At 44.2% G+C, this 9,131-nt stretch overlaps 2 protein-coding genes across 2 annotated transcripts; both read left to right on the top strand.

Annotated features, from left to right (window-relative positions):
• Nucleotides 1-90: 90 nt before the first annotated feature.
• On the top strand, nt 91-4,906 carry LOC306702327 (tubulin alpha-1C chain-like). Its single transcript, XM_079167915.1, has 4 exons — nt 91-208; nt 1,970-2,192; nt 2,283-2,431; nt 3,305-4,906. Exons 1-4 carry the CDS (start codon nt 206-208, stop codon nt 4,277-4,279), a joined length of 1,350 nt encoding a protein of 449 aa, XP_079024041.1. The 5' UTR covers nt 91-205; the 3' UTR covers nt 4,280-4,906.
• A 1,086-nt stretch (nt 4,907-5,992) lies between these two features.
• LOC306702317 (tubulin alpha chain-like) lies at nt 5,993-8,965 on the top strand. Its single transcript, XM_079167904.1, has 4 exons — nt 5,993-6,633; nt 7,381-7,603; nt 7,692-7,840; nt 7,937-8,965. The coding sequence occupies exons 1-4, from the start codon at nt 6,631-6,633 to the stop codon at nt 8,912-8,914; spliced, it is 1,353 nt and encodes a 450-aa protein (XP_079024030.1). The 5' UTR covers nt 5,993-6,630; the 3' UTR covers nt 8,915-8,965.
• Nucleotides 8,966-9,131: the final 166 nt, after the last annotated feature.

Below are 9,131 nucleotides of genomic sequence, written 5' to 3' on the forward strand. Positions count from 1 at the left end.
TTTAACCAATAGAAAAGAACCTCTTGTGACTCTCGACCAATCGGATTCAACTAGTGTTTACCTTCCCGGAAGAGAAGTATAAAGTGCCTCACCCAGGCAAACACATGCGACAGCATCTCGCTCAGCACTCATTGAAACGCAGCTGTGAGAATTTATCGTCCTCTTCTTTCTTATTTCTACCTCTTTCGACACAGCGTCGGGAAACATGGTGAGTGGAACAATGTGAAGTTTTGTTATGATTTAAATAGGCTCACAGCCAATTTATTTTGTCAATTTAAGCTATTTATCAGCATTAGCTAACGCCCATTAGCGAACATGTAGCTTTAGCTAACATTTCCTTTTAATGGAGTCTGGTTTTTAATGGAGTCTGGTTTTTAATGGAGTCTGGTTTGTGAAGACTGTGGGACGCAACAATGTTCTCGTCGCTTATCTTTCATTGACGATTCTCTACGTGGGTGACTTATTCTTTCGCTTTTTGTTTGTAAACAAACCAGACGTGCATGGGTCGCGCGCCACCTGTCGTCACGCCAGAGTCAGTCCAGCCAGCGGCTTCTTCTGTAGTTACTGTTGGACGAGACCGAGAACAAAGAACCGAGACAACAGTTAGCCGGCGCTAAATATATGCAACACAACAGATGCATATTGCCGTAGATTGGCCGATGGCAGGCGATGTTGTGATCTTCGCAATAAAACATCTTTGATGTGACGTGTCGAGTGTTGGCCAATCGGCGTTAAGATGTCTACAGCGTCTTCATTTCCCTCCGTTAAAGTTTAAGCTACGATATGTTCCGTTACCGTTCAGACTTGCTGGGTTAACGGCTAACGTCAACTGCATGGGGAACTTTGTCGACTTTTAACGTTCGTTATTATCGCGATTTTGGAGGAAAAAACGTAACGTGATGAAACATGCAACCCCCCCCCCCCATGTTCCGGTTCAGTTCACGCGGTCACTCATTAACGTTAAACCGAAACACCGGCGGATCTGGTTGCAGTTTTCTTTTTTAATTCAAAGTAGAATGAGGATGATGTCGTGGTGATAACTTGTATGACCACGAAACATGAGGCCCAGATACTGATGAGATGATGCGATCAAAGCGCTTCAGGGAGAGGAGGCTGTTTGTGTAGCGCAGCTTGACGCAGGACTTGAGATGTGACGGAGCTGGGCCTGGATAACGGTGGAGCTGGGCCTGGATAAAGGTGGCGGTCTAAACAGACGTGAGGACAGCTTCCCGCTGTCACAGTATTTTAAATACATTGATAAGGCAGAGTATGCTAAATGCAGCCACTGCTCCAAGGAGATAAACTACAGGAACAAGGGCTCACGTGCCCTCTGATCGCACTGTTCACTGTAATGACCACAGCCAGTGTACCAACAGTCCCTCGTGCAGTTGCTCCTAAGGGCCCTGAAGTAATGAGTGTTAAGGTGCCTGTAACTTAATTTCAGTGGGTCGCTAATGCAGAAGTGTGTGTGTGTATAGATCACAGCTAATATTTTACTCTTGATGAACTACCTCAGCCAGAGTAGATTATTTTAATTTAACTGGATTGAATGCATATTAATTGCAAATAGAAGATAGGCCACAACTGTAACAGTGTAAGTTAATATGAAGCCTTACAGTAACTGGATTCAATGAAAACTAATCACTTTATTTTGTACAGGCGATGGTTCTCGATACTCTTGCTATCTTTGTTTTTATGACACACTTTTGAAAATGAGACCTCGGTCTCAATGGATTTTGTCTACATAAAGGTTAATAGAGCTGAAATAGTGAATAATAAATCTTATTGCGTACGCATGTTTATCATATGTTGCATGACTAGGTCATGATGTTTTGGTGTTTGGTTTCTTACAACATTTTTATTTTTAGCTTTCTTCATGTGTTGATCTCAAGTATCTAATTAGACATGGTTAAAGATGTATATGTATGGAAATATTTAATGGTAAATGTTACATATTATTGTCCTCCAGCGTGAGTGTATCTCGGTGCACGTCGGTCAAGCTGGCGTCCAGATTGGCAATGCCTGCTGGGAGCTGTACTGTCTGGAACATGGGATCCAGCCGGACGGACAGATGCCCAGTGTCAAGTCCACGGGAGGAGGAGACAATTCCTTCAACACTTTCTTCAGTGAGACCGGAGCCGGAAAGCACGTCCCCAGAGCAGTTTTTGTCGACCTGGAGCCCACCGTCATCGGTAAACGCTCGTTAATATAGATGCATAGCTCACTATCTATTTCATGAAGTCAAACCCTCAAGTGATTTCTGATTCAAACTGTCTCTTCAGATGAGGTGCGCAGTGGGACTTACCGCCAGCTGTTCCACCCTGAGCAGCTCATCACTGGCAAGGAGGATGCTGCCAACAACTACGCCCGTGGACACTACACTATCGGCAAAGAGGTCATTGAACAGGTGCTGGACAGGATCCGCAAACTGGTGGGTACATTCAAAGCATTCCTGATATGGCTGAAAACCTGGAACAATGTATAATTCTAAAGAATTGATCAGGAAAGGACAACGCTGCATTATTGACAATTAATAACTATAATTAAGATTCTAATGGTGTATTCAAGGGGTCATTTCATCCAGGTAACAACACACTTGCTGACTTGCCTCTACTAGTATCGAGGCATGCAGGATATTTTGCTGTAATTTGTCTCCAGACCAATACCGTTTGTGTGAATGTAATTTCATTACTGGTGCTTACTGCATAAAAATATCTTCTAGCAATCACCTTGCACACTTTAATTTTACCTCCTTTTTGTATTTGGGTAATGGCAAAATTGTCAGACAAGATCTCAAAACTTGGACAAATTGTAATGAACTATATCTTCATGTCTAGATATCCCTAGAGGCAGGGGGGGAAATAGTATTTTACTAACTAATCATCATGCTATTCAAATGTTTGGTATTGCTGTTAGTGAAACATTACCAGTGACTGTGGCTACAGAGAAAATCTGCTGTCACTTCACGGTCACCAGATATACATGAAAAGTTCTAAAACCCTCTTTGTTTTGATAAAATGCAACAAACAAGTGAATTCACTTGAAATAGTTATGTTCATTTTGCACTAAGTTCCCTAATAAAATGAAAAAACACTCTGACCTTTTCATTTGTCAAGTATTTATTTCACAAAGGCGTATACAAAAAAATAAGCTTTACCATCTGAATTTTTCATATAACTATTTATTTATATATTGAATTACCTGCTATGCTACATCATTATCGAGATATGAAATGACCTATATTGTTATAGAAGATTTTGGCCATATCGCCAGCCCTAATCTGTCTCTCCCTCTCTTCCCTCAGTCTGACCAGTGCACCGGCCTTCAGGGCTTCCTGGTCTTTCACAGCTTCGGAGGTGGCACCGGCTCTGGTTTCACCTCTCTGCTAATGGAACGTCTGTCTGTCGACTACGGCAAGAAGTCCAAGCTGGAGTTCTCAGTCTACCCAGCTCCCCAGGTGTCCACCGCTGTGGTAGAGCCCTACAATGCCATCCTGACCACCCACACCACCCTAGATCACTCAGACTGTGCCTTCATGGTAGATAACGAGGCCATCTACGACATCTGCCGTAGGAACCTCGATATCGAGCGTCCCTCTTACACCAACCTCAACAGGTTGATCAGTCAGATTGTGTCCTCCATCACTGCTTCCCTTCGTTTCGATGGCGCCCTCAATGTTGATCTGACAGAGTTCCAGACCAACTTGGTGCCATATCCCCGTATCCACTTCCCTCTGGCCACCTACGCCCCCGTCATCTCTGCTGAGAAAGCTTACCATGAGCAGTTAACGGTGTCTGAAATCACCAACTCCTGCTTTGAGCCAGCTAATCAATTCGTGAAATGTGACCCTCGCCACGGTAAATATATGGCTTGCTGCCTTTTGTATCGTGGTGATGTAGTGCCCAAAGATGTGAATGCTGCCATTGCCACCATCAAAACCAAGCGCTCCATCCAGTTCGTGGACTGGTGCCCCACTGGTTTCAAGGTTGGCATCAACTACCAGCCGCCCACTGCAGTTCCCGGTGGAGACCTGGCCAAGGTCCAGAGGGCTGTGTGCATGCTGAGCAACACCACTGCTATTGCAGAGGCCTGGGCTCGGCTTGACCACAAGTTCGACCTGATGTACGCTAAGCGTGCGTTTGTGCACTGGTATGTGGGTGAGGGTATGGAGGAGGGAGAGTTCTCTGAGGCTAGAGAGGACATGGCAGCTCTGGAGAAGGATTATGAGGAGGTTGGAGCTGACAGTCTGAGAGAGGATGAGGATGGAGAAGAGTATTAAACTAAAGTGTTTTCAATAACTTGAAAAATAAAGTTTATAGTTGACCACTAGTTTGCTGTCTATTAATTAATACACTCATTCCAAAGGGCAGAAGTACTGTTGAACGGTTTTAATAGAGAAACACTGTTTTTCTGTGTCTCTAGTTGTCACTATTGCTAAAAGCATGACGCCATATTGGGCAGTATCAAACTGGGTTTGTACAGTTTTAGGGGAACAGTTGCTCTGCTCCAGACATGTGACAAGTCTCAAGCCAGTCCCAAGATTCTGCAGGTCTACCTGCTGTATCTGGTCTTTATACAGAGAAAATACTATTGGCTAAGTTATCTAACTTGTTGTTTTCCATCAAATTAACCTGCGCATTTATTTCTTGACTTTTATTTATACTTTTCTTCATTTCATTAATTGACTTATTTATTATGATGCTGGGTTTAGTCCATACTTAAGTACAGTACTTGAGTATATGTAGTTACTCTTCACCCCTGCTGAGTACTTTTTTCACCACTGTTGGATAAAATAGACAAATAACCGTTTTAATTAACACATAAGAAACTGACAATCTGAAATACCTATATTTAGTAGACTGTCAAGATACTGATGCATAAATGGCAGCAAAACCAAAAAGAGCAACGTTTTCACTTCTGGTTCAAAATGTACTGTCAGTCAGTTACACCATACACACCTGATTACCTTATTTTCCCAATAGAGTATGATTGCCGCGTGTATTACACAGAAGGCAACCTCTGGTCTTACCGAGTGAAGCTGATGCGGAAGTGTCTTAATACTTAAATCCTCCCTACTGACCAGCAGGGGGCGACTCTTCTGGAAGCACAAATAATTCCGAATGTATGGAAGTCTATGAGAAAATGACCCTACTTCTCACTTGATTTATTACCTCCAGTAAACATTTTAAATATTGTCTCAATCGCTAGTTTAAAGTCTTCGATACATGTTAATTTAGTGAATTATGGTCCCATTTGGAGTAAAATAGACCATAATGCGGAGTATGTCTTAGGGCGGGCTTACTGTGACTGGCTACCAGAGCCGTATCCAAAATCACGTCCCTCCTCCGCATTCCAAATATGGTAACTTCCGTTCGTCGGATGCAAAAAAGCCAAGATGGCGACGTCCGTATTTCAAGATGGCGACGGTGAAATCACCTAACTCGAAGCTTCATAACGGCAGTCAATAAACGAATGAGTGACGTCACGATGACTACGTCCACTTCTTGGTCTATGGTGATGAACACCGACTGCTTTGATTGGCTCGTGGGGTACGGGAACGCCCAATTATTCTCTTTCCCAATAAACAGTTTCTTCTTCTTGAGTTGAATTTGAGGCAGACTACAACAGTTCCTTCGTAGATCTGTGTAAATTATATCCGTATGTAGAGTGCAGTACGATGGAGAGAATTGGTTAAAGATGCTGTTCTTCCACAATTTCCCACATTGAGAATTGACAACCACGAATAAACTGTTAGTTGTGGTACCTACGGCAGGAGAGCAGATGGAAGCGCCGAAGAAGTATCCAGAGGCGGGGAGGGGGAGGCAGAACGCAGGGTGCGCTAGCTAGCTAATGCTAACACAGGTCTCATTTGTAGTCTTATAACGTTAAATAGTTCATCAGTACATCCATGAAACGTACATTCTCCATCGGGAAGACACATACATTGAAAGCAAACCATAAACCAAGATGAGCTTTATTCATACGTTATGACACTGATCAATAGGTATCTAATGTAGGCTATGTGAATACATTTTTAGCATCAATAGCTGTTGATTCATTGCTGTAAGCTTGTTAAGCTAGCACGCTAGCCGGCTTTGTTTAAATCGAGTTGGTACAAATTACCAATCTGAATGTAACACTAAGCATTTAGTTAGCTTAGCTTGCCCCACTTGTTAATCAAAGTCACGCATACTGGGGAAAAAAAGATTAAATAAATAGACCAAAGGCGACTTAAATCATGCGTAAAACCGATCTAATGCCACCAATGTGATTGACAGGAAGGAGACAATGAAGTTACTGGGCAAGAAAGCTTGTGGGCGTTCCTGTTCTACATTAACCAATCATCTACTAGGGCATTGCAGCTCCTGCGGCTCCAGTCCATTGTGCAATTTCACTGCGTAGCCCGTGCCGCATATGACTGTTCAATTTAACCAATAGGAGACAGGACCATGTCACTCCCGACCAATCGGATTCATCAGCATGTTTCCGCCGGGTAAGAGAGTACAAATAGCCCCGCCTAGAAAAAAAACGTCAGTTGCTTCTCACACTGGACACATAACGCCCTTGCTGTGAGAGCTAACGTTGCCTTTGTCCTCTTCTAAAACAAACTTTATACAGAATCACGAAAACATGGTGAGTATAAAAGTATTGTTTATCGTGTATTATCGTGTATTTATTTGTACCGAATTCAATGCTCTGGAAGTATCAGTCATCACGTGCCAACCTACCTTAACCGCTGTTATCAATTTTAAAGAAGTAAAGGAAATGTAATGTGTAGAACGGTAATTTTAACGGTGATGTGTGTACATTCGGTGTAACTCGAGAGGGCACAGCCCACATTCAAATTCCGCCAATTTCCGGTTTTCATGTCTGCACGTTGACCCAGTTAGTGCAGGTCATCGTGCGTTCAGCCTGAAACATTCCTCATTTTAACCGCCAGTTTGAAGAGGCCTAGCCTTTTATTAAACTGAGACCACAGGCTTTTCAAACGACCTATTCACTCAAAGTCTTTCATATTCTACCTTAGATGTCCTAACTACTTTTTGTATGAATATCTGTAACGACAGCTGTGTTTGACAAGGTTCACCACAGACTAATGATGGGGAAAATTTTCTTTCTTTCTTTAAGTACTCATGTCTGAAAAAGTCTTTCTGCTCAGAGGGCCAGTGTCTGTGTGTCAGGTTACTGCAGTCATGATAGCCTGGTATCTGGTTCGTTACAAAAGAGCTGTTCTCCCCTCTTCATGTCAGAGCGGTCCTTGACACGTGATGAGTGGCCTTAAGTATCTAATTGGTTAAAATTAGCACAAGAACCAGCCACGCATGCCTTTAAAAGAATGATTGTAGTTACTTTACAATCTTTCCCCCCCTCTTTCCACAGCGTGAGTGTATCTCCATCCATGTCGGTCAGGCTGGTGTCCAAATTGGAAATGCCTGCTGGGAGCTGTACTGTCTGGAACATGGCATCCAGCCGGACGGGCAGATGCCCAGTGGAAAGACCATCGGAGGAGGAGACGACTCCTTCAACACTTTCTTCAGTGAGACTGGAGCCGGAAAACACGTCCCCAGAGCAGTTTTTGTCGACCTGGAGCCCACCGTCATCGGTAAGTGTCATCACTTCCAGCTGAACATTAATTTCGGAAAATTAAAATGTAAATAATAGCTGTAACTTAATCATTATTTTTGTCTCAGATGAGGTGCGCAGTGGGAGTTACCGCCAGCTGTTCCACCCTGAGCAGCTGATCACTGGTAAGGAGGATGCAGCTAACAATTATGCCCGTGGACACTACACCATCGGCAAAGAGATCATCGACATAGTGCTGGACAGGATCCGCAAACTGGTGGGTAACATGATATCAGAGGATCCATTCTTGAATTAACATTAAATGACATGACTATCTCGTATGTAATCTCTGTCTCTCCCTCTCTTCCCTCAGTCTGACCAGTGCACCGGCCTTCAGGGCTTCCTGGTTTTCCACAGCTTCGGAGGTGGCACCGGCTCTGGTTTCACCTCTCTGCTGATGGAACGTCTGTCTGTCGACTACGGCAAGAAGTCCAAGCTGGAGTTCTCCATCTACCCAGCTCCCCAGGTGTCCACTGCTGTGGTAGAGCCCTACAATGCCATCCTGACCACCCACACCACCCTGGAGCACTCTGACTGTGCCTTCATGGTAGATAACGAGGCCATCTACGACATCTGCCGTAGGAACCTCGATATCGAGCGTCCCTCTTACACCAACTTGAACAGGTTGATCAGTCAGATTGTGTCCTCCATCACTGCTTCCCTTCGTTTCGATGGCGCCCTCAATGTTGATCTGACAGAGTTCCAGACCAACTTGGTGCCATATCCCCGTATCCACTTCCCTCTGGCCACCTATGCCCCCGTCATCTCTGCTGAGAAAGCTTACCATGAGCAGTTAACGGTGTCTGAAATCACCAACTCCTGCTTTGAGCCAGCTAATCAATTGGTAAAATGTGACCCTCGCCACGGTAAATACATGGCTTGCTGCCTTTTGTATCGTGGTGATGTAGTGCCCAAAGATGTTAATGCTGCCATTGCCACCATCAAAACCAAGCGCTCCATCCAGTTCGTGGACTGGTGCCCCACTGGTTTCAAGGTTGGCATCAACTACCAGCCGCCCACTGTAGTTCCTGGTGGAGACCTGGCCAAGGTCCAGAGGGCTGTGTGCATGCTGAGCAACACCACTGCTATTGCAGAGGCCTGGGCTCGGCTTGACCACAAGTTCGACCTGATGTACGCTAAGCGTGCGTTTGTGCACTGGTATGTGGGTGAGGGTATGGAGGAGGGAGAGTTCTCTGAGGCCAGAGAGGACATGGCAGCTCTGGAGAAGGATTATGAGGAGGTTGGAGCCGATAGTGTTGGAGACGATGAGGAAGAAGGAGAAGAGTATTAAACAGACTCATTCCCCTTATTGATCTGTGGCAAATAAAGTTTGTTCATTGACTGAACTGTTTTTTTCTCTTTTTAATACACTCTGAAGTTTAACTTTTATCTAAGATGGGTTACACACACATTTGATAGTGACTTTCATTTTGTCATTTTAGTTTTGACTACAGAGATCTTGCTCACTTTCGTCACTTGGGGGCAGTGGTGTTCAACAGGACTGGCAA

Source organism: Pholis gunnellus (genome assembly GCF_910591455.1).
Source record: "Pholis gunnellus genome assembly, chromosome: 2".
In the NCBI taxonomy this organism is placed as follows: Eukaryota; Metazoa; Chordata; class Actinopteri; order Perciformes; family Pholidae; genus Pholis; species Pholis gunnellus.

What these genes read in the sequence shown, in the direction of transcription:
- LOC306702317 (XM_079167904.1), top strand. An exon ending in CCTGGAGCCCACCGTCATCG is followed by an intron (nt 7,604 to 7,691) that starts GTAAGTGTCATC and finishes TTTTTGTCTCAG; the next exon opens with ATGAGGTGCGCAGTGGGAGT. An exon ending in TGGACAGGATCCGCAAACTG is followed by an intron (nt 7,841 to 7,936) that starts GTGGGTAACATG and finishes CTCTTCCCTCAG; the next exon opens with TCTGACCAGTGCACCGGCCT.
- LOC306702327 (XM_079167915.1), top strand. An exon ending in CCTGGAGCCCACCGTCATCG is followed by an intron (nt 2,193 to 2,282) that starts GTAAACGCTCGT and finishes CTGTCTCTTCAG; the next exon opens with ATGAGGTGCGCAGTGGGACT. An exon ending in TGGACAGGATCCGCAAACTG is followed by an intron (nt 2,432 to 3,304) that starts GTGGGTACATTC and finishes CTCTTCCCTCAG; the next exon opens with TCTGACCAGTGCACCGGCCT.